Raw genomic sequence first — 23085 nt, forward strand, 5'->3', positions numbered from 1 at the left:
ACCTGGAATGCTCTTCTGGGATAGTTAGCATGCTTTTCAGCTGCAAGTAACAGAACACCCTAATGCAAACTGGCTTACACAATCAGGAAACACATTATCTCACCTGGCATAGAGGCAGGATGGACCCCAGGTACTTGTACACTCAACAAAAATGTTGAGGACGCAGCTCATTTTGTCTCTTTCCTCTGCCACCAATGGGATCAGATTCAGTTGAATCTGATTGGATCTCTTCTGGGTTAAAAGAAGACGGCAGTAAATTCAATCTTCGCTCCTAGACACGACAATGTCCACAGGTAGAAAAAGAAGCCATGTCTGGCGTCTTTTTATTTGATGATTGAAAGTTTTCCTCAGAAGCCCCCTAGCGGACTTCCCCTCAGCCTCACATTGGCCAGGATTGGCCGCATGCCCATTCTTTTTTGTTGTTGTTGTTAAATGTTTATATTTGAGAGAGAGAGAGTGGGGGAGGGGCAGAGAGAGAGAGCGGGAGATCTAGAATCGGAAGCAGGCTCCAGGCTCTGAGCTATCAGCACGGGGTAGGGGAGCTCAAACCCAGGAACCGAACCAAGAGATCACAACCTGAGCGAAGTCGAATGCTCAACCAACTGAGCCACCCCAGGCGCCCCATCACATGCCCATTCTTAAACCAATCACCAGCAATGGAAATGGGATCATGTTTGGTGGGAGGAATGCGGGGGTTGGGGGGTGGCACAGTCGGCCTCCATGACTTCGACACCTACCTTCTCCATTTATTGGGCTAATTATTTCAAAACTCAACGCAAGTGTTATGTCCTCTGGGAAGTTGCCAAAGAGAAACATTCCTCCTCTATCCGTCACTACCACCACAAGCACCAGCACCTCCGCCCCCAGAAATGTAAACTCTTTCACAGCAAGAAGCTGGTTCGTATTTACTCTGTATTCCCAGTGCCTAGGTCAGTGGCGTGCAGGAGAAACTCAATTACCTTGTTGAAAATTTCTGTAAGTAAACTATTCTTTCAACCAAAACGTATCGTATCATATACACCGTCTACAGCCAACTTTTTTCCATTTCACAATATACTATAAAAATCTTTCCCTCGTATTGTATCATGTTAAAAAATAGCTACGTCAATATTTCATAGTATTGACACACTGTACCACAAATTATTTAACCAATCCCTGTGGATCATTGGTCATTTAGATTGTCTGCAGTTTTGCAGCATTATAACAATGTGGCTGTAAGCTTCCTTAACATAGACCTTCGACAAGTATGTTTGTTCCTATGATAAATCCCTACGAGTGATGTGTGGTTTAAAAAGACAGATGGAAGGGGCACCTGGGTGGCTCAGTTGGTTAAGCGTCCGACTTCAGCTCAGGTCGTGATCTCGCGGTCTGTGAGTTCCAGCCCCGTGTTGGGCTCTGTGTGACAGCTCAGAGCCTGGAGCCTGCTTTGGATTCTGTGTCTCCCTCTCTCTCTGCCCCTCCCCTGCTCATGCTCTGTCTCTCTCTGTCTCAAAAGTAAATAAAAATATTTTTAAAAATCTAAAAAAAATAAATAAATAAAAATAAAAAGACAGATGGTTGCAAATTCTTTGATACTCCTCTCATCAAGAGGTGTGGTCTACATTCCCTTCCCTGAAGTCTGGGTGAAATCATGCAGCTTTGACCACTAGAGCACAGTAGAAGTGACAAGTCGTGCCTTTTGAGGCAAGTTCATAAAGTTTTGTGTGTCTTACGCCCTGGGTTTGGGGAATGCTCTTTCTCAGGACTCTCCCTTTTGAAACCCAGATGGTCTGCAGTCAAGTGACCAAGTTACAATCCTAGCTGAACTCAACTTTTGAGTCATCCTAGCCTAGGCACCAGATGTGTAAGAGAAGGTACCTCCAGAAGATTCCAGCCTCTAGCTGTTGGAGTCTGGCTAGCTGAGAGCCCAGACACCCCAGTTCACAGAACAACCACCCCTTCTGTGCCCTGTCTAAGGTCCCCAGGATCCCTGAGCATGATAAAAGAGCTGCTGTTTATACCACGAAGTTTGGGGTAGTTTGTTATGCAACAATAGCACTTGGAAAACTGTGAATTTCTCTTATGGATAGTATACACATTAAAAAAAATGTTGATTTATTTTGGCAGAGAGAGAGAGAGAGCGCGCACAAGCATGGAAGAGGCAGAGAGAGAGGGAGACAGAGAATTCCAAGTAGGCTCTGCGATGCCAGCACAGAGCCCGAGGTGGGGCTCAAACCTGTGACCCATGAGATCACGACCTGAGCCAAAACCAAAACTGAGTCAACCGACTGAGCCACCCAGGTGCCCCCAAAGTATACACATTTTAAACTTTTTGATTCTAAATTAAATACTGAATTAAAGTTTTATAACTCAATGCAAGCACACTTTTGCCTCCTTTGGGAAACTGCCTCCATGACATAATGAGGAAGGTGTTTATCTGGGATGTTACCTTGAGCAAGTTTACCAAGATGTCTACTGAAGATTGGGTTCCCTAGGAAGAAACCCTACTTTGAGTGTTGTGGTCCATGGTTTATTGTGAAGTGCTCTTGGAAGATGTGCCTGTAAGGTGGGTAGGAAGGCAGGATTGGTTAGAGGCAGAAGCTGACCAGAAATGTGGCTATAATTGAAACCTCATTTGATCCTACAGAGAGCCATGAAGCTGGGATGGCCCTTCGGAGATGTCCCAAATTGAGGCAAAGTAGCAGGCACTGCAGCCCCACATTGGCCACCTTTGGGAGGGGGTGTAACATCGGGTGAGGACCCCTGCAGCAATATTCCAAGCAGCTTAGGATGGGTGGGTTAACCTTGAAGAGGAGATCTGGGTGGAGGACCAGAGTGTCCACTACAGTCCACCCCTTGCACTTTCCTGATTTATTTGCTGCCATGAAGTTTGACCCATGTGGGACTCACTTCTCTAGGATTCTAGTTGGCTTTGTGTCCTGGAAAACTTGAAAGGTTAGTGGGATGAACTACAGCACTAGCTGCAGAAGTTGATTTCAAGGCTATAACTGACACAGTGATCACCCTTCTACCACCTGATCTAGAGTCCCCGCACTTTTTTGCCAGCATCTCTTCTCATCTGGGCAGCTTTCCTCGTGGAGAACCAGACCCTTAACCACAAAGGGTTTGAGCCCCGTGTTACCATGGTCTGCTTGCCTTGTCCATGTGCCATTAAAACTGGGCAAAGAGCATAAAGGACACCCCAGGGGATCCTCTGAGCAAGACACATCTTCTCCTCTGCTCCTATTGCTTAACCACATGGCTGTACCTCCTCCTTTCGACCAGCATCGATTACCTCTGCTAGTACGGGGATTCTTTTCCTTGTGATGGTCTCTTAGCTCAAGGAGTTCAAAGTAAACAGGGAGCAGCCATGATTTAAAGTTCATTGGCACTCTTACTGTGTCCCTTCATGGAAACATTACCCCTTTGGGACCTCTGGACCCTCAGAGCAGGTGTAGAAATCTCCTCTCAAAGCAGGTATAACTTTGGACGAAGTAGTTCCCTACAACCAAAGGCAACTCCCAGGGAGGAATACAACTGCGAATTCAGCAACCCAAATTCCCAGGAACTGTGGGATGAGTGTGTTGGTCCAGGAGAGGGAATCTCAGTGAGGCACAACCACAGAATCCGCTGCAACATTTGAGGTTCACTCTCTTTCCCAGAAAATGGGAGTAACAACAGCTTACTGGCATGGGTATTGGGAAGGAAATGAGAGACTATAGGTTACAAATCCCAGATTGTACTCAACAAATGTTAGTTTCCATCATCTTTATGTAGAGAGTTCTGTAAGTGATCGTGTTTCAATTTTGCCTTGGCCAGTTAGGAGAGAAAGTTGCTGCTCTGAAGACACTTCATTTTCCAAGAAGTGGCAGTGCCTCACCTACAATACTGTCCCAGCACCTTGCTAAGCCAAGCCAAGTACTTCCCTATGGGGTCTTTGATTTGTTTTGGTATCTGTCAGCCAGGCAGCCAGCACCTAGGCATGGGAATCCCTTCACCTAGAGGGTGACTCACAGCTCTGACAGGTTGGAAAATACAATAAAGGGGTGGGGGGTAGTGTCATCAGGCATTCCTATCAGCTAAAGACACTGCTGATAATCTCTACTCCTGCCCTCTTTCCAGAAGGATCTCTCCATTCTCCCCCAGATGGCTCAGTTAGTAGTTCCATCCAGCCATTGGAACTGAGCCATTTAGGGGACAGAATGGGGCATCTGTGGTCCAGATGTTGTGACTGAGTTGGCTCCTCCCACTCCAGGCTACCCACTGGGTTTGCATCTCACCGCAAGGCATTTGGGACTTAGCCATGGAGTGAGTAGGCTCCAGGTGTGCCCAGCTGGGTTTTCTGCTTGAGATCCCTTCACTGACTCCAGGATAATTCTTGTGAGCAACCACCTCTCTCTGTTCCCTCCCTCCATAGGAGGCCTCAGAGTATCAGTGGGAAGCCACGCCTACTATTCTTGTTTCCAGACCAGTATATAAGAGGAACTACACTCATGAATAACACTTCCCCGGAACTCACATCAGCACATCAGCAGACACCCTTTTGCTGAAGGATTTTACATGTCCCATTGTTCATAGCTTCTTGCTCTGAACCTTCTCTCTGGCTCTTCTCCCATTTGTGGCTCCATGTCAAGTTCAAGAGCTCGGAGTGTCCTTGATGAGGCTGGGAATACAGCCTCCGAGGGCAGGTATTTTGCTCCCACGTGTTGCTTCTTTATGCAATCACATCATTGCCTAGTGAGAGTGAGCACATAAGTGTGTTCAGGGAAGACTCATGAGTTAGGGCTCAGCTGCTGGGTTTTGGGGAGCTCCGGAAGGGGGAGAGATGCTAAGATGGTAACAATGCCAAGAAAGAGGCTGGAGTCAGGATGCCCAGAGTCCAGTCCTCACCCTGCCTCCTGCTAGCTGGGTGACGGGTAAATTGCCCCTCCTCTCTAAGCCCGGCTTCCTCCCCTACAGAATGGGTGAAAGAACACATACTTTTAGGATCCTTGTGACAGCCAATGAGCTAACATTTAGAAAGCTAGTGCCATCTAACGTTTCCTGATCACATACCACGCTATGTACTTGGCCAAGCACTTGATAGCTATTATCTCATTTAATCCTCCAAAAAACCCCAAAGAGTTGGTGTGATGGCCTTCATTTTACAGAAGAGGAAAATCAAGGCTTCCAGAAGGTCAATGATACAGCAGTAAGTGGCCTCTCTGACCCCAAAGTAAGAGCTAGTAACCACTGCACAAGACTGGACTGCAGCCCCAGCACAGGGTCTAGTGCAGTATAGATATACACTGCATCTTTGCTCCATTCTTCCCGGCATATCCAATGCCCTGAGAGAGAAATTGATATGATCATTCACCGAGCACGTACTACGTGTGAAGTGCGAAGTGCTTGGTACACCTTGTTCCGAATCTCAGTCCAAAAGGATGACGCCATGAACTCCATTTTCCAAATGAGGAAGTGGAGGCTCAGAGAGGTCAAATAGTTTGCCCAAGGCCACACAGCAAATAAGGAGTAGAGGTAGGACTGACCAAGGCCTTCTGTTGGTCTCCATACCCCTGTTCCCACCGCCACAGCACGCTGTCTGTCGATTAGGGGGCTGTCTACAAAGTTGGTATCTGAGGGTGTAAGCCTCTTTCTCGGAACCAGGTCATATTGTTCCCTCATGCTTCTAGGGGGCCTAACACTCCTCTTCCTGAAGGCAAAACCCTCATCTTCCCCCAGCACCCCAGAGAAGAAATTTTTAGACAGGCCCCTGAAGACATCTGATGGCGACTAGGGTCACACCGGAGCAGTGAGCAGCTAGTCTCTGAACCTTTTCCTACAGCAGGTTATTGGAGGGGGGCAGTCTTTTGGCGCTGGGGGTCTTGCTGTTCAGGAGGGGCACTGGGCAGGGGAAAATGGTGACTCAGAGCCCAGTGAAGCCACTGGAAACAAATCGCTGACTTCCCAGTTTTACTGCGGGCTGCCCCAGTGCCTGGTCCCGTTTGTAATGGTAATTTGGGGGAGGGGGGAAGGCGTGTAGGCGGCTCTCTGAGGGTTGGAGCTGTAGCATTGAAGTTAGGTTTCCTAAATCCACATCAACCTAGGAAACATGTACAGGAAAGAATGCTGCAGATGTGTGTGCGTGTGTGTGTGTGTGTGTGTGTGTGTGTGTGCTCGCGCGCGTGTGTGTAAAAGAGAGGCCAGCAGCCACTGACAGACAGAACAGGGAGAGAGGGAGAGAGAATGAGAGAGACAGAGCAAAAAAGAAAGACAAAGGAAGAAAGGGAGAGGGAGATACAGAAGTCCAAAGACACATAACAGCAGATGAGGCCAAAAGAGAGGACAGAGAGGGGAGGCAGCGATGTGCAGGAAGGGAGAGAAACAGACAGACGTGTAAAAAGATCATTCATTGGGCAAGCGGTTGCTGAGCACCTACTATGTGCCAGGTCTTGTCCTAGGCTGTGGGGACTTGACAGTGGACAAAATAGACAAAATCCTTGTCCTCGGGCGTCTCAGGCGGGAGAACAGGGAAGCCCGGAAAGATAGGTAAAAAAACCCAGAGAAGCCCACAGAAAGGGACCGACCGAGAAGGAACTGTATGGAGAGATCCAGAGATAGAGATGGGCTAAGACATGGAGACAGAAGAGGTAGAAACAGATAGGCATGCAGAGACAGAGCAACGGGCTATAAGACACAGCAGATGAGAAGGTGGAGACCCAGAGCACAGGCAGGCAGACAGAGGCAGAGAGATAGAGCCCAGTGGACGCTGCAGAGAGTAGTCCCTTTCTTGTGAGCCTGCTCTGTGCGGGATCAGTGCCTGTGGGTGACCTGTGTTCTCCCATTCCCCCCTCCCAACATCCTCTGAGCCGGACCCCAGCCCCCAGTGACCAAGGAGCAGGTCTTAGGTTCCAGTGACATTAGCCTTGGAAGAGGGGCTGACCACCCCCACCCCTGTGCCCATTGTTCTGGACTCCCCTGCACTGAGCTGGCCGGATCCTGAGGTGCCCGACAGGTGTGGGCTGACTTCCAGCACTTTCTCCTCTTTAGAAAGACGGGTGGGCAAACTGGGGCCCTGGCTAATGGGTCAGGATGGCTGTGGGGTCTCCGGGGTTGGGGCAGCACCGGACGAAGAGCCAAGCGCCCAACTAGGAGCCAGGGCTCTGTGTTCTAGCCTTGACTCTGCCCTCACAGCACGGGGGGGGGGGGTGGACGCTCTGTAAGGCCCCTGCAGCCCCCACAATTGTGAAGTCTATGAATCACGTGAGAGTAAGTTTTGGAAGAGACTCATGTTTGAAAGCTGGGACTTTGATGGTTGCCGATGTCTGTTTCCGTGGAAACAGGGCTCAGAATCGGAGAATGAGCCAGTGAGCTCTGCTCTGGGTGCCCCAGATAGCTGGGGGAGAGGGCTGCTCCCGTGCCTCCTCCCCCGGTGGCCTCCGAGGGTGGCTAGAGAGGACGTGTTGAACACAGGGACCCCAGGGACACAGCGGACATTTATTGAGCACTCACTGGTGCCAGCCCAGCACCGTGTCCGGCACTTGGAAGGGAGAGAGGCGATGATCCTGCCTGAGGAAGCCTTGCTATCTCCACAGCACTCATCCCTAGGATAGACTTACTCTGTCCGAAGTGGACCCCCTGTTACTCAACACACAGAGAAGCTAGGTACTGGGCAACACCGACATGAACAGGGCACAGTCCTTGCCTTCCCTCAGGACCCATGGGTGCCCAAGCTGTGTGCCCATGAAGTCAGTGTGGAAGGGAGCAAGAAGTCCTGGTCTCCCTCTCCTGTCCCCATCCCACCCCCCTACCCCAACACCCATGCCCCATGCTGTTCTCTTGCCTGGGGTCCCCTCACCACCACGGTGGCCCTGTCTAGCGAATTCTTGCTCAACCTCCAAAGCCCCACCTTCAAGCTTACTTCCTCTGCAAAGCCCCCTCCCCCAGGCCGTGAGCATCTTGAGAGCACAGGCTGAGTCTCCCCATCTCTGTGTTCCCAGAGGGGAGTGAAGGCGTCCCTCCAGCTGTGTCGAGCTCCATCCCGTCCCCCCTTCTTAGACACTTCACTGTAACGTGGGCCTCGGCCTCTAGCCAGTACCTTTGTCCTCTCCCTCTCTACCCGCTCTTTCTAGTTAGCGTCTATACAGGTTCTAGTCTCTCTTGTCTTTAACCAAAACACAGCAAAGCTCCTTCCCCCTGGGGTGCTGGCCTGCCTCTTACCTCCTTCACAGCCCGATGTCTTGAGACAGTTGTCTGCCTCTGTGGTCTCTGTCTGTCTCCCTCCCACACCACCACTGCTGTGATATGACTTCTGCCCAGATGGCTCCCCCCAAACTGCCATCGCCAGCCAGTCATGGCTTCTGCAGAGCTCTCTCCTGCTTGGCCACTATCTGGGATTCGACACCTTCCTTGAAGCACTGTCTTCCCTAGGCAGCCCCCCCGGCCCACATTTCCTCCTCATTGACCCCCTCTGGACAGGCCTCCTCCATCACTTTAATCAGATCCTCCTCCATCAGATCTGCTGGTGCTCCTCAGAGCTCTGTCCTCCAACTTACCCTTGAGAGTGCCTTCCACTCCCATTACTGTCCAAGGAAGGCCACCTCTCCTAGCCACCTTCCCTGGCCCGCTGGCCCAGCCTAACACGCCTGCACTACGCCTATGCACAGGGGCCTATGCTCTCCATGGTGACACTTGTCATGGTGTATTATACGTACAGTAGAGTTGTGTGTCTCCCCCTCAGGCTGCAAACTCCCCAGGGGCACATCCAGCCCCGGTGCTCCCGGGGCTCAGGACGCTGGTGAGCCACAAGCTGCAAAGGGACACAGGAGCGAGATTATGAAGGACCTTGAACTTTTTTTTGCTAAGGACCTTGGGCTTCATCTTGTATGAGAAGGAGAGCCACCAAAGAGTTTTGAGCCAAAGCATGCCATGGTCACATCTGTGCCTTAAACACATCCCTCTGGCTGGCGAGGAGAGGGTGGAAGGTTGGGGGAGCGTCTGAAGGCAGAGAGATCAGTTGGGGGTTATGCAATAATCCAGGGCTGGACCATTGATGCGAGTGGGGGTAGCGAGTGGACAGAAAGTGGGATGCTTGTGGGCTGCCTGGCTGGCTCAGTCCGTGGAGCATGTGACTCTTGATCTCGGAGTTGTAAGTTCAAGCCCCACATTGGGCATAGAGATTACTCAAAACTAAAATATTTTCAAAAAAAAAAAAAAATGTGGGAGGCTTACTAGATCCAGCTGACCAACCCAGGCTCTGGCAGAGGCAGAGGGGGTAAGGAAGAAAAGAAGCAGAGACCCACTCTTGGGTTTCTGGCCCAGGGAAGTGGCTGGTGTGGTGCCTTGCACAGAGACGGGGACCGAGTAGGAATTGGGTGGGGAGAAATAAAGACCAGTTCTGGACACATGGACTTTGAATCACCTGGGGGACCTCCAGGTGGGAATACCTTTTAACTAAACAGATGCGGGGGAGGCTGGTGGTGAGAAAAATATCTGGGCCAGTGGGGTGCATTCAGGAAATCATCATGGAAGTTCAGGTATGTCAATGCCATGGGCATGGCTGCACTTGCCCGAAGCAAAACGAGAGGCCAAAAACGGGAGCAAAACTGAGAGCAGCTCATTCATGGTAGCTTGTGTGGCGAATATCCACCTCCCTTTCCGTGGGAGGCATACCTCTCCCTGCCCCACTGAGGCTGGGTCGGCCATGTGACTTGCTTGCATGGATTGACTTGGCATCTGGTGCTCTTTCCCCCACTCTAAAAAAAAAAAAAACAAACAAACCACGCCAGGCTGCCTCTGCCCTTCAGCCTGGGCTCAGCAAGGGAGACCCATGAGCAGACTCGAGCTGTGCCCTGAAGCAGAGCTGCCCAGACTGGCTGCAGACCTGTGAGTGAGAAATAAATGGCTTTTATAATAAGCCACTGAGCTTTCGGGGCTGTTTGTTATGTAACATTGTATCAGCAATAGCTTGCCTAATACAATTTTAAGGGGAGGCTGGAGAATAAGAATCCTTTAAAGGCTAACCGGAAGAACGGTGAGAGGGGAAGGAAGGAAATTGGGAACTTTGGGGAGAGGGCTTCGGGAGCATCCTGACCTCTGTTGCTCTGAGGTCGGGGGGCAGGTGTGTGTCGGGGGGGGGGGTGGGCATCCATACTGTTTGCACCACGCCTGCGTGTCTTTTTTCTTACATGTTATGGTTGGGTCACCTTAGCTGCGTCACCGGGCTGGAATCTGAATTCTAGATTCAGACGACTCCCCAGGCTCCATCTTTAGGGCAGACTTCTCTCCGGAGCTCCAGACTTATGATCTACCTGTCCTTGGATATCTCCATCGGGACCTCCAATGGGCTTTTCCAGCTCAACACGTCCAAGACTGCCCTCTTCATACTTGCCACCCACAGACCTGCTTCCGTTCCTGGGCCCCCTGACTGGCAGCTCCCTCCTCCACGTCAGAAGCCTGGGAGTCAGCTTTAATACCCTCACGTGCCTTTAGCCACCGAGCCCCCCCCCACCCCCCCCCCCGGGGAAATTCTCTTCCTTCGACTTTTCTCCATCCCACCTGCCTCAGCACCTCTCACCACACCTGCTGCTGAGCCCCCTACTGCCCTCAGGGCTCCCTTTTCTACAGTAGCCCCTCAGAGAGCTCTTCTTGAAGCACAAAGAGGTCATGCCTGGTTAAAGCCCCTGCCTTCAGGACACGTCACCCAAAGGCCCTGAATGGTCCAGCCCAGTTGAATAAATTCATTAACGCCATTCATTCCGTCTGAAACATATTCCACACCTGCCCCCCAGGCTCCCACTCAAACCTCAGTTTCGACCTGGCCTGGTCCAGACAGCTTTCCTGATGTTTCCCACCACCTCCCACTCTGTCCCACTCCTCTGCACATGGGACAAGTTGAAACGCTCCCCCCACCCCGCCCTTCTTTCAGGTGCCCCTTTCAAAGCCCCATGACATCCTGTGTTCGACCCCTCCTGTGCTCATAACCCTCACAACTCTTAGCTCAGTCTTTTTCCTTTCTGTTTTTTATTGTGGTAAAATGTAACAGAACACTTTACCATTTTAACCAGTTATAAGCAGGCAGCTTAGTGGCATTACGTAGGTTCGTTCACATTCTTGTGCTAACATCACCACCACCCATCTCCAGAACTTCTTCATTTCCCCAAACCCAGACTCTACCCATGAAGCCAATAACTCGTGTTCCCCTCACCCTACCCCATCCGTGGCAACCACCATTCTATCTTTTGTCCCTATGAATTTACTCTCTCTCTCTCTCTCTTTCTCTCTCTCTATATATGTATATATATACACACTATATGAGCGGACTCCTATATTTGTCCTTTTGTGTCTGCTTCTTTCACTTAGCATGATGTCTTCAAGGTTCAACCGTGTTGTAGCCTGTGCCAGAACGTTCTACCTTATTCAAGGCTGGATGACATTCCATTGTATGGATATATCACATTTTGTGTTTCTTTTTTTTTTTACATTTATTTATTTTTGAGACACAGAGCGAGACAGAGTGCAAGTGGGGGAGGGGCAGAGAGAGAAGGGGACACGGAATCCGAAGCAGGCTCCAGGCTCCGAGCTGTCCGCACCGAGCCCCACGCGGGGCTCGAACCCACAGTCCGCGAGATCATGACCGGAGCTGAAGTCGGGAGCTTAACCGACTGAGCCACCCAGGCGCCCCCACATTTTGTTTTTCCGTGCATCTGTTGATGGACGTTTGGGTTGAGTCCATGTTGTAGCTATTGTGAATAGTTCTGCTATGATCACTGGTGTACAGATATCTGTTTGAGCCCCTGCTTTCAATTATTTTGGGTGTATTCCTGGAGGCGGAATTGGTGGCTCATACGATGGGTCTATGTTTAATTTTTTGAGGAACCTCCATACTGGTTTCCGGAGTGGCTGCACCATTGCACACTCCCACCAACAGTGCATGAGCGCTCCAATTTCTCCACATCCTCGCCAACACTTGTTATTTTCTTTCTTTCTTTCTTTTCCGCTCTAATAGCTATTGTAACACTGTGAAAGTGGTCGGCCCACTTTTGACTCCAGCCGTTGCCACAGTAACCAGCTTCGGAAGTGTTACCTGATAGCACCTCCCCTCCTGTGAAGGAGCTCTAGTTTTCCGATCTGGGGTTTCTCTGATACCATGGCAAGGGACACCTGCAGAACCGCTGGGCATTCTGCTCCTGTCACAAGGACTGGCTATGAAGAACTCCACCTTGACCGGGCTCCTCCCTGCCACAGAGACTTCCCTTCCCTACCTGGAACATTCTTCCTTTGTGTGGTTCACTCTCCCACATCCTTTGGAACTCAAACATCACCTACACAGAGAAGCCCTCCCTGATCACCACTCCTCCCCCCGCCCGCCCGACGGGATCAGACTCTGTCATTTGCTCTTATACATCCTCTATTTGGCACAGTTTGCCACGTCATATTATCTGTGTGCCTATTGAATTAACCCTTATCTTGCTGGGCTGTGAGCCCCAAACGGAAGGAGACTGTGATTGTCTCGTTCACACTGTATTCTCAGCACCTACTGCGATGCACAGCCCATACCAGATGTTCAGAAAGTCTTTGTTAAATTAATTATTTTATTCAACATTTAACATATTTTTGTCGAGTACCTGTTCTAGAAGGGGGATAAAACTCCCACAGAGCTTAAATTCTAATGAGGGAAAAAGGTAAGAAAAACAAATAAAGAAACATAAAATATGTTAGGTGGTGATGGTTGCTATGGAGAAAAATAGAACAGGATGAAGGGGGGGCAGGTGCCATTCCACAGAGGCTCGTTAGGGACGGCTCCGGCCATGTTCAGATGGGGGACCTGGGCGAAGTGAGGGATGTGCAAAGCCTTGGTCTGGGAGAAGGTGCTCCAGGCAGGGGGAACGGTGTGGATAAAGATGTAGCAGTCGATCACACACAGAGCACTGGACGCCACGGAAGCCTTCATGGAGGGTGGCGTGGAGACGAACGCGTGGCCAGGACACCCTGGAGAGGAGGTTGGGGGGACGCAACAGGAACCTGGGAAGAACCACAGCATCAGCTTCCTCTCCCTGCTCACCCCTGGCAGGACCTCGCCTTGTATTTTCTTGTACTTTCCAGCGTCCTTGGCTCAGGGCTGAGCGCTTAGTAGATGCTTTCTAGATAGAACTCACTTCTTCCAGAAAATGCCCCAAACCATTCTGCTACGATACACCTCAGCACAGGTGTGTGTCCATCAGAAGTCTCAAAACACATGCGATTTTAAACTTAAATTCGCTTCCGTCTTCCTTAGCACCTCTCTGTTTGCTGGCTCTGCTGTGCTAATAACATCAGGAGTAATCATCTTTTTCAATTTACAGAACGCTTCTCCAATTACTATCTCCGCTGAACCTCCAAACAGTCTTCAAAGCAGTGGTGTTCCACTGTCCGGAGGCGTCGAGGGGCGCAGGCTTGGCTGGTGGTGACTGACAGCCGACAGCAATCCCCCAGGGTTCCTGCACTGCATCCTCCTGCTTGCCCTGGACACGGCCGCTAACGTTCTCCCTTTCAGAGGCTCACACAGGGGAGGCCAACCTGCCCCATGGCCCCTGGAGAGGCCCTGAGCCAGGCCCAAGCCAGGTCCCTGGACGCTGGATTTTGTACCCCCTCTCCGAGACCCCCGATCTCCATGGGGAAACTTCTGCTAAAACCAGGGCTGACCAGCCTGGGCCTGAGCCCTTGCAGCCCAAGTTTTGGCCAGATGTGCCTCTACTCAATTCCAGGACCCACTGGGCTGCGGGCAGGAGGGGGATGGGCTGCGTGCTCGGTGACCATTCAAATAGCCCCCCGAGGGGAGCCCCGTCCTCCCAGCAGCTGTGAGGAACACTGAAAAAGAGCTTCTAACCAGGGAGAGGTAAGGAGATCCTGTGACATCCTTGGCAGGCACAACTCCCCGCCGAGCCCCTGAAGTCTTTTTCCTTTAACTGCCACCTTCTGGAGGCCTGGCCACTGCCAAGCTGACCTCAGAGCCCAGGATTTCTGCCCCCCACTTTCTGGCAGCTGAGTGAAGGAATGGCCATTCTAGCCTAAGCTTGGAGCTGACTTCTCCTTCTCCTCTCCCACCTCACCTGGTGCTCCCCCTCATTCTGGTCACTCAGTTATTTGCGTCTCCTTTTACCACAGTGGCTGGGCACTGGAGGTCCACCGGTGAATGGCCATCATTCCCCGACTAGGAGGACCTTAACGTTCCCGTGAGGGAGGTGCGCTCACATCCACACCTATGCAGTGTAGCTGACTGCAATCAGTCATAGTTTGTGGGAGGTACGGGGGCTGCCAGGGGACACCTGGCCCAGTCTGGGAGCTCAGAGAGGGTTTCCCAGGAAGGCTTCCTGGAGGAGGTGCCACCTGCCCATGCTGGATTTCAGGAAAATTAGTAGGAGTCTGTCCCAGAAAGAGGCTTTTGGATGAAGGATTTCCCAATAGCGTAAGGTCTATAGAGTGAGGATTTGTGTTTGGTTTATTACCTAGTGGCTGAAACAGTGCTTGGTACATAGTAGATGCTCAATAGACATGTACTAAAAGAAAGAAAAAAAGGAAGAGGGAAAGAGAGAGAGAGGGAGGAAGAAAGAATGAATGAGTCTAGGGTGGATGTGTGCAATGACCTGGTGCATTCTGGGAACACAAAGTACAGTAGTTCCAGGGGGCTGTAGGTAGGTGGGTGGGGCTGGGAGAGGGGCCTTATCTAATCCTATTGTTGGCGGTATCCCTTTCTTATCTCCCCCAGGGACCCAGAGCTACTTTGAGGATAAGACCATTTTTTCCTCTTGTGGTTCCCTAGCCCCTGGTGTGTACATTGAATGTCAGTGTGCTCACAGGTATCAAACCTGGGTGGTGGAGACACACAGATGACTCAGTTAGTTCCTCTCCCTGCCAGGTCTGGCACAGGAGACAGACAGTAAACAACTGGCTGCAACAATAGACAGAATGAATGGAGAGCCACCATGGAGGTTCAAGCAAAATGAGACCAAGCCGAGGGATGGATGACTTTTGCTCCAGGAATGAAAAGCAAAGAGGTTTTGGAGGAGAAGATGGCATAGGAGATGTTGGCCCTAAAGAATGGTCAAAGGGAGGTATTGGGGTGGGAGGCATTCTGGTTAGACACACCAGGCCCAAAGATGTGGTCTGGGGCCGGAGGAGCTCAAGGATGCAGGGGGGAAAGGTAGGTTGGGGTTCTGAATGCTGTTCTTGGGTATTTGGACTGGCTTCTGATCTGACCACATCTTGGATCATTGTGCCAGCAGCTGCACACCTGGTTGGGGTTTGCTGAGTGGTTCTGCTTCCCAGGGGCTCATCAGCTTCCTTCTCTCCAGCGGGCTGGGGGGCTCTCTGCTCTGTTCAGGTCCTCCCTCCCGCTGTTTCTTTTAGCTGCACCACAAACTTACTGATATGGGGCCTCATGCTGTGTCAAGCCCTAGCAAACGGCAGACCACAAGGACAGAGTATCTGGTACAGAACCTGGATGCCACTCCTCTTGCCACATGTGCTCCGGAAGAAGGTGCTAGTCCTTTTTTTTGGGGGGGGGGGGGGAGAAAACTACAGAAGGGAAATTAGCATCATAGAACATGAGATTTAGGATCTCAAGGAACATTAAAGATCTTCTAACCCTCCTTTCCCATTTTAAGATGAGGAAAATGATGCCCCAACAGACAGGTCTGTGCTGCAGCACTGGGGCTGATCAGGCCTAGCCAACTTGGTAGAGACTGCCATTGTAGAGCCAGAGAAGGGTAGTGTTTTCCTTTAGCCAGGACCTGACCGATGCTCATGATACTCATAATTTGTGGGCCTTGCAGACCCGAGATGAGTCAGGCTTCTTATGAGTCAGTCTGTTGACAAGCCATCCTTGGCCATTCCTAGCCCATCAAAAATAGAAGTCCAGGGGAAGGGTATGAGCAGGCCAATTTAATTAGTGTGGGCTCTAAGGTACCTTAAGTTAGCCCCATTAAATTAAACCGCCTAGGGGAAAAAATAACTGTAATTATTTCCTTCTCTCCTCTATCGTTGTATATCAACTCCCTCCCAACCTCCATGCTTCTCTCATTCACAAAACAACCTTTAAACTAGGGGCTAGCATACAAACAACCATAAACTAGGGTTCAGTATTTCCCTTCTTCTGTCCCCTTCCTGGGTGATCTCTAGGTCTCTCTACACAGAGAACACAGTGCGTCCAGAAGCATCCGTAGGGCCTTGGCTGTATTCTAATTTAGGGAGGCAGTTACACTGAGTAGAACATTATTCCAAAAATGCACTGAGTCTCTTTCCTGAACCAATGCAGATCGGTTTGCTGAGGGGCATTTCTTTTAAACGCCCCTTTTCTCTTTTCAAAAGATTAAAATGAGCAAACTTTAATGGCAGGGAATTATTCTTTATTTTGTTGAAATTTAGTTCTGAGTTTTCCTACTTGAAACGTGTTTTCCCCAGGACACTGACCTATCCTTTAATTGTTTGGTGCGAGGCATGTTAGGGGGAGGGGCGTTACTTGTTTATTGGAACAGCGCAGTTAAAAAAAAAAAAAATCAACCTAGGCTAACAGTTTCAAGGCTCCCCTAAAGATGTATCCAAACAGGCAGCCAATCAGCGCTTACACAGCTTTTTCTGCTCGACTCTTTTAAAGAGACAGTGCCGACAGTGTTTTATCGCATTTAAAGAGAACGGCGCTCTAAAAGCAGTCTGAAAATGGGGGAGTCTTCCCCTATTTCGCTGGTTTCTGGTCTAATAAGGGACTCATAGTGTGTACTCGGGGTTCTCAGCGTGGCAAAGAGGAGTCAGCAGCAAATAGCTGGGTCACTCTTCCAGCCCCCCCCCCCCATTTCCCATTGTACACCTGGGTCACTGACAATGGAAGCTTCCCCTCCCCCCCAAGCTCATCTCCCCCCCCCTCCACTCCCCAATTTAGCTCCATTTATTTGAAGTTTGCAGATTTCAGTGGCGCGCACTCCACGTCGCGGGGCGCCCAGGTGATGCCCCCGTCCCCCGGAACGGTACCGTCTCCGGTGGAGAAGCCAAGGGGCTAACTAGCCAGGGCTGGCGGACCTTAGAAATTTAGGAGCACTCTCCCTTTTCTTAGCACAAGTCCCCAGTCCTCTCCCTCAGGCTCCCCAAAGCACGCCAAGGACCTTTTTCGCGCGACTCCACTTTGGGGCTTTCCAAAGTATTTTAATGATGTAGTAAAGGAGCAGCCGCGCGCCTCGGCGCCGACTCGGGCCGCCCAGCTCTCAGCGTGGAGCCCCGGGCCCGGCGCTCGGAAGGCGGACTGGGCAAGAGGGAGGACCGGGGGCGGGGCGGCTGGGGGGCGGCCTGGAGTCTGGGGTGGGGGTCGGGGTCGGAGCCCAGGGGGAGGGTAGGCAAGGGGGAGGGGGAGATAAGGGCTGGGCCGGCGCGGGCCGGGCGGGGGGGAGGTGAGGGGCAGATAAGGGAGAGGGACGTGGCGGGAGGGAGCCGGCGGCGCTCCGCTTAGGGGTCCGCGCCCCCTCCTCTCGGACGCTGCCGCAGCGCCCCCCACCCCCCAGTGGTCCCCGCACGCGGAGTGGTCCCCGCTGGCCAAACCCCCTCATCGCCGGGACCTGGAGACCAGAGCTCCCCCAGCCCGATTCGAGTCCCCTCCCCACAGCTACAGAAAAGAGAGGCGCGCGCCCCCGGGCACCCCCGGCTCGGCCGCAGGAGCAGGGGCAGCGGCTCGGCAGAGGCGGCCGCAGCGGGGACTGCCGCGGCCGGGCGCTGACAGGGCGTCCCTCCCGGGCAGCCGGGCCCGCCCCCGCGCGCCGATTGGCCAAAGCGGCCATCAATCGCGGGACGTTGACGCCCGCCTCGCTTCCTCGCCCGGGTAGCCACGTTCGGTTGAGCTCCAAGTAGACCAGCGGCAGCGGCGGCGGCAGCGGTGCCGGAGGCGCAGAGGGCGGCGCAGGCGGAGCCGGGCGGGCGCGCGAGCGAGCCAGCGGGCGGCCGGGCCGGCGGGCAAGCGGCGGCGGCGGCGGCAGCGGCACCCCAGGCCGAGCCGGCGCGGGAGGAGTTCCAGGGCGATGGGGCCGCGGCCGGGGCTGACGCTTTGACAGCTGGAAAGAGCGCGGAGCCAGCGCCTGGGGGGGAGGGAGGGGAGCGCGGCGAGGAGAGCGCGAGCGGGCGAGCGAGCGAGGCCGGGGAGGGGGCCGGGAGCGAGGGGACAGCTCGGGAGCAGCCGGAGCGGTAGCGGCGGCGGCGGCGGCGAGGCTCGGCGCCCTCTTCTCTGCAAACCATGTTTGCCAAAGGCAAAGGCTCGGCGGTGCCCTCGGACGGGCAGGCTCGGGAAAAGTAAGCCCTATTTTCCAAGTGGCGGCCGCGCCGTCGCGGGGCTGCGGGAGGGCGGTGGGAGGCAGGTGGGCGGGCGGGGGCTGCTGCGCCCCGGGTCGGGCGCCGCCTGCCTGGCCCCTTCCCCGAGGCCGCGGCGGGCGGCGTGGGAGAGCCCATTGTTGGGAGGCGGCGGAGGCCGGGGCGTCGGGGGGCGCCGCCGGGGGAGGGGGCACCTGGTGGCCGCGGGGCGTGCCGGCCGCGGGGGCCCGCGGAGAGGGGTGGGCGAGGTCCCGAGCGCCGGCTTGGGCGCCCGCCGCGGCGGCCGCACTTTGCCCAGCGGGCGCGGGCAGGGGGCGCGTGGCTTCTGCAGCCCCGAAGGCTCCTTTTGTCCGCCCGCGGCGTGAGGAGTGCGTGCCGGGGGCTTTGTTCGGCCGGGAGCCCTCTCCCTTCCCTGCCCTCTGCCTCGCTGCCCGCCCCGCGCCCTCCCGGGCGCCGCGCTGGGCAGGGACGGCGGCGCCGGCTTGGCCCTGGGCTTGGGGGACAGTTGCTTGGGGGGGAGGTGGTGAGGGTGGCGCTTTGCTGCCCTCTCCAGAGCGCACTGAGCACCCCAGAGTCCGGGACTGAGTCTCCCCGGACCCACAGAGCTAAGGAGAGGGTGGCGGTGGCAACGAGTGGGTCGGGAAAAGGAGGGAGGCTCTGGGGTCGGAAGGCTTTCGAGTTTGAGAGACCTAGGTGGTTTTGGCTCCGATGCCAGTTGGAAGTTCAAGTTTGGGGGCTGCTTTCCAGCCCTCACGGCTCGAGGCAGCGCGTCGCCTGGTACCCACCCGATAACTATTTCCACCCGAGTACCCACCCCCCCTCCCCCCCCCCCCCAAAGGGCATGGCCGAGCTGGCTGCTCACCTCTGGTTGGGGCCACAATGGGACAGCGCAGACAGGGCTGGAAGCCGGCTGGTAAGGTCCAGAAGCGAGCGCCCCGTGTGATCTGACGTCTTCCCTCTCTTTTTGTGCCCCCTGCTCACTTTCCAGGTTAGCTTTATACGTCTACGAATATTTACTGCACGTAGGAGCACAGAAATCTGCACAGACCTTCTTGTCAGAGGTGAGTGGAACTCCCCCCCAGCCATCTAATTTCTGGACACCCCCTCTTCCCCACTATTCTTAGAGCCTTTGTTTTCAGGAGCAGCCACTGTGGCCACCATTTTGAATTTTTATCACCTTTTGGCATTTATTGTTAGTTGGTCTTCACAGCCTTTTGGCTCTGGGAAGCCCCCAGCGCACCCTTCCTCTCTGCTCCTCTAAGTGGTCTCTGCTCTCTGCTTTCCAGATTCGATGGGAAAAAAACATCACGTTGGGAGAACCGCCTGGGTTTTTGCACTCGTGGTGGTGGTAAGTTTGCGTGATAGTTTTGTGTGTGTGTTTGTTTTGTTCTGAGCCCAGGATCCTTGTGAACAAAGACGGGAGGCGTGGAACAGACCCCCATGCCTTAGCCCTCAGTCTTGGCACAGAACAGGGCACCTGCGGGCGCTCAGACCAGAACTGGTGAAGGAGGAGAAGGGCAGGAGAGGCTGGTGCCTGAAGTTTTTGCCTTGTCTTTCTCCTCCTATTGAGAACCGACTAAATTGTGCCTGGTGTTCGTACAGAAACTCTTTTACTTTTCTGTCTCTCTCTGGGGTACCAAGCAGGGGCTTGAAAAAACCTTGAAGGATTTTTGTCAGTTCTGCATGCTGCTTTAATTAGAGGGAGTGGGGGCGGGGTGGGGTGGAGAGGATACCAGGTCTGTGTTACAACTGGCCTGTCCCTTCCTTTTTCTTCTGTGAGTTTGAAACCTTGAGAGAGCAAATCTACTGGGGCCTTTCCCAGGCACACTCAGAAAAAGCAAGAAGGGGCTGCCACTTCCTTTAAAGATACTGATTCAGACTGATTGGACCTTCCTCTCCTCTGTGGGCCCTACCCCCAGCATCCCTAAAGCCACAAAGTTTCGTTTTAGGGAGAACCTTAACTGGTTGGTGTTGACCTCTCAGAGTGCATGTAGTTTCCTGGCTCTCCCTTATTTGTGACCCTTTCCTGGGGCCCTTCAGGGTGGGACCTCAGCAGGTGTGATCTCCTTGTCGGTTTTGCAGCAGGCAGGAGGCGGCTTAGGGGTCAGCAGGAGTGAATTGCTGTGAGTGTAAGACCTGGATGTTTTGTGGGACCGATTGGTGGAGTCTTTGACATCCTTTTGAAAAGGACAAGAAAGCAGAGTGGCTTTTGATATTTTGGTGGGAGTTCAGAAGGGTCCCTGTGCCATGTCTTGGGATCTTAGCGCGTTTACCTGACCACCAGTTCAGGCTACTGTTTCAAGTTTCTTTGAATCGAAATGCGGGGGGATGAAGTGTCTGTTCTAACTTGCACAGAGAAAATGAGTTTTTAATTACTTCTGCCAACCTCGGAACTGCCGTGCTGTGGCGTAAGGGTTCTACCTGTAGGAGTGGGTGATGGGTTCTCTGTGGTGGTTTTTGGAGAGGACTGTGTGAGCGGGGTTGGTGTGTCTGATCATCGTGAATTTTGCAGAAACTTGGGCTCATAGGTAGAAGTTACTGAGAAGGAGCTGCGGAGTTTTTAGTGTTGGAAGTCTTCGGTGTGTGGGGGAGTTAAACGTGTGCAGCTTCAGGGGACAGAAAGGAATGTTTTTGAGCCTCCTTCTGCAGCTACTAGAAGCCCCCGATTTTCTTGTTCCATCCGTAATCCCTCGCGCAATCTTCTCCGGCCTTGTCTCAGCCCCAGGAACGTGGAGAGCAGTGGTGGCTCTGAGTGGCTGTGGTCTGGTTAGTTAGAAGTTGCCTTGCGCTACTTGACAAAATGAGCTGAGGCTCCCTAGGTGGGAGGAAGCAGTGGCCCTGATTCTAAGAGGGTCAGGCCACGGGATTCACACCCCTTGAATGGTATGGCTCCTCCGATGACACTGGCAGAGCTGGCTGTTTGTGATGGGGACAGGAGCACCAGACCAGGAGTCAGACTTAGGCTCTGGGGCCCGTTTCCTTCAAGTGGGTGCCCAGCCCTGGGCCTTGGGCTCCTAACCCAGAGGCCCTTACTAATACCAAATACTGGGGTTTGTATAAGGTTTTACTGGCTGACAGGTGATTTGTCTATTCTCAGGTGATACAGAGTGTTAGAATGACCATACAAAATCTTGGAGGGGGATGAGGCAGGGAGGTCTAGGCTTCCCCCCTGACCCCACTCCCCTCTTGCTGGATGGGTGGACTGAGGCCTCTCTGAGGAGGGCTATTTCAACATGAAAGGACAAGATACTTGGTTGTCTATAACATACTCTTCTTTGCCTAATTGATATGCATTCTTTGAGTGGGGGAATGGTTCTTGCATAAGAATTCCTTGGGGGAGGGCCTGGATGGGAGTAGGGGTGAGCTGGGAGGGGCGGGGGTGTGGGCTCTTGGCTCTGGGATTAAGAACCTGTACGTTCCCTTTCTTGCCAGTCACCCAGATTGCTACACGTATGAATCATAGTCCTGACTTTGACAGTTTAACCTTTTTATGAAACGTAGCCGTTTAAGTTGGGGAGGGGGTTGGTGAGAGGAATACAGCTGAAAGGGGAGGCGTGGATTCTTATCTACATTCCTACGTGTCCTATCTGGGCACCCCCGTGGACGGCTTGTACTAATCTGTCCAAACTTCAGTTGCCCGTGTATAAAGTAGGGGTAAAGTCACCCACCTTGTAACACTGTGGTAGTTACGGGTAGTGTCGTGGGTGAGAGGCATCCGGCACATGGTAGGCACCCGATAGAACTGACACTCTTGCTACAGATGTCTGGCTTGCCAGAAGAAGTCGGTCCATTTTGTTTTCAAGCCCGAGTTTGCTCAATAAAGGCTGGGGGTGTGGGATTGAGCCTCTGGGAGACCTGGTGCTGTTAGCACCGCACGTTGTGCACTTGTCGTTGGGACACAAGTGATAATTAGTAACCTGATCTTATTTTATGTTTCGATTTGCAGCGTATTTTGGGACCTTTACTGTGCAGCTCCTGAAAGGCGAGACACTTGTGAACATTCGAGTGAAGCAAAAGCCTTTCATGATTACGTGAGTAACAAATTTTTAATCCTGGCAATAATTACAGGGTTGGAGAGCTCTAACTTCTCTAGTACCAGAAGCAAATACACAGCCAATTGGCAGTGGTCTTTGTTTTCTCCTTGCCTTTCTTTTTGTTCTGCTCCCCTCCCTGCTGCCCTTGCCCCATTCTAACTTGGTGAACGGTATTTCATAATGTTGTGATTATGCAAAAGGTGTAGATACCTATCTGGAGAATTAAATGGTGTTGATCAGGGCTCAGCCATGTGAGGGTTATGTTCAGAGTGGACAGTTAGCTGGGAAGAGACCGAGCCTCCTTGGTATTGGTTTAATTCAAAAATGTACCACCACCACAACAGAAAAGCAACTATGAAACTTGTGCTTGGGTGTTTGAGTGAGCATTGGTGAAATGGACTCTTGCATTACGTTCCAGGGAGCAGTCTTTTCAATTACGTTTTGGGTTGTGTGTGGGGTGTGTGTGTGTGTGTATGTATGTATGTACGTGTGTGTGTGTGTTGGGGGGGGCTCATGCTGTGTCCACTAAGACCATGTATGCTTTCAGGTCCTTGGCTGCTCCATAATCTCGTGTTCAGAACGTTCTTGTGAAGGTAGTTAATTTCATCATATCATAGTGCTTGCTTTGCTATCATTCATCCCCTACCTGGATGAGTTTCTTAAGATTTATGAAACGCTTATAAGAGCGATGTCTACCGCATATCCATCTCCCATGGCAGTGCCCCTCAAAAAAAATATTGGATTCCAAACATGGGTTGGAGTCAGAATT

The 23085-nt window shown here is 52.6% G+C and overlaps 2 protein-coding genes across 4 annotated transcripts in view; one reads left to right on the plus strand and one right to left on the minus strand.

Annotated features, from left to right (window-relative positions):
- ACOT11 (acyl-CoA thioesterase 11) overlaps positions 1-18210 on the minus strand; it is a 152016-nt gene extending 133806 nt beyond the window's left edge. Inside the window, exon 1 of the mRNA XM_047082351.1 lies at positions 17621-18210. Within this exon, the coding sequence (XP_046938307.1) occupies positions 17621-18210 (590 nt within the window). The remainder of the gene's footprint in view (positions 1-17620) is intronic.
- Positions 18129-23085, plus strand: part of SSBP3 (single stranded DNA binding protein 3) — a 164064-nt gene continuing 159107 nt past the window's right edge. For 2 of the 3 annotated variants that reach the window (XM_047082951.1, XM_047082953.1), the window contains exons 1-4: positions 18129-18264; positions 19271-19343; positions 19569-19630; positions 22229-22313. In XM_047082951.1, coding sequence (XP_046938907.1) covers positions 18209-18264; positions 19271-19343; positions 19569-19630; positions 22229-22313 — 276 coding nt within the window. In that variant the 5' untranslated portion in view covers positions 18129-18208. The remainder of the gene's footprint in view (positions 18265-19270; positions 19344-19568; positions 19631-22228; positions 22314-23085) is intronic. The other variant, XM_047082952.1, reaches the window with a different exon arrangement.

This window comes from Lynx rufus, unplaced genomic scaffold (genome assembly GCF_022079265.1).
Source record: "Lynx rufus isolate CCGP_SWC_20201006 ecotype Redwood Valley unplaced genomic scaffold, mLynRuf1.p SCAF_2, whole genome shotgun sequence".
Taxonomy (NCBI): Eukaryota; Metazoa; Chordata; class Mammalia; order Carnivora; family Felidae; genus Lynx; species Lynx rufus.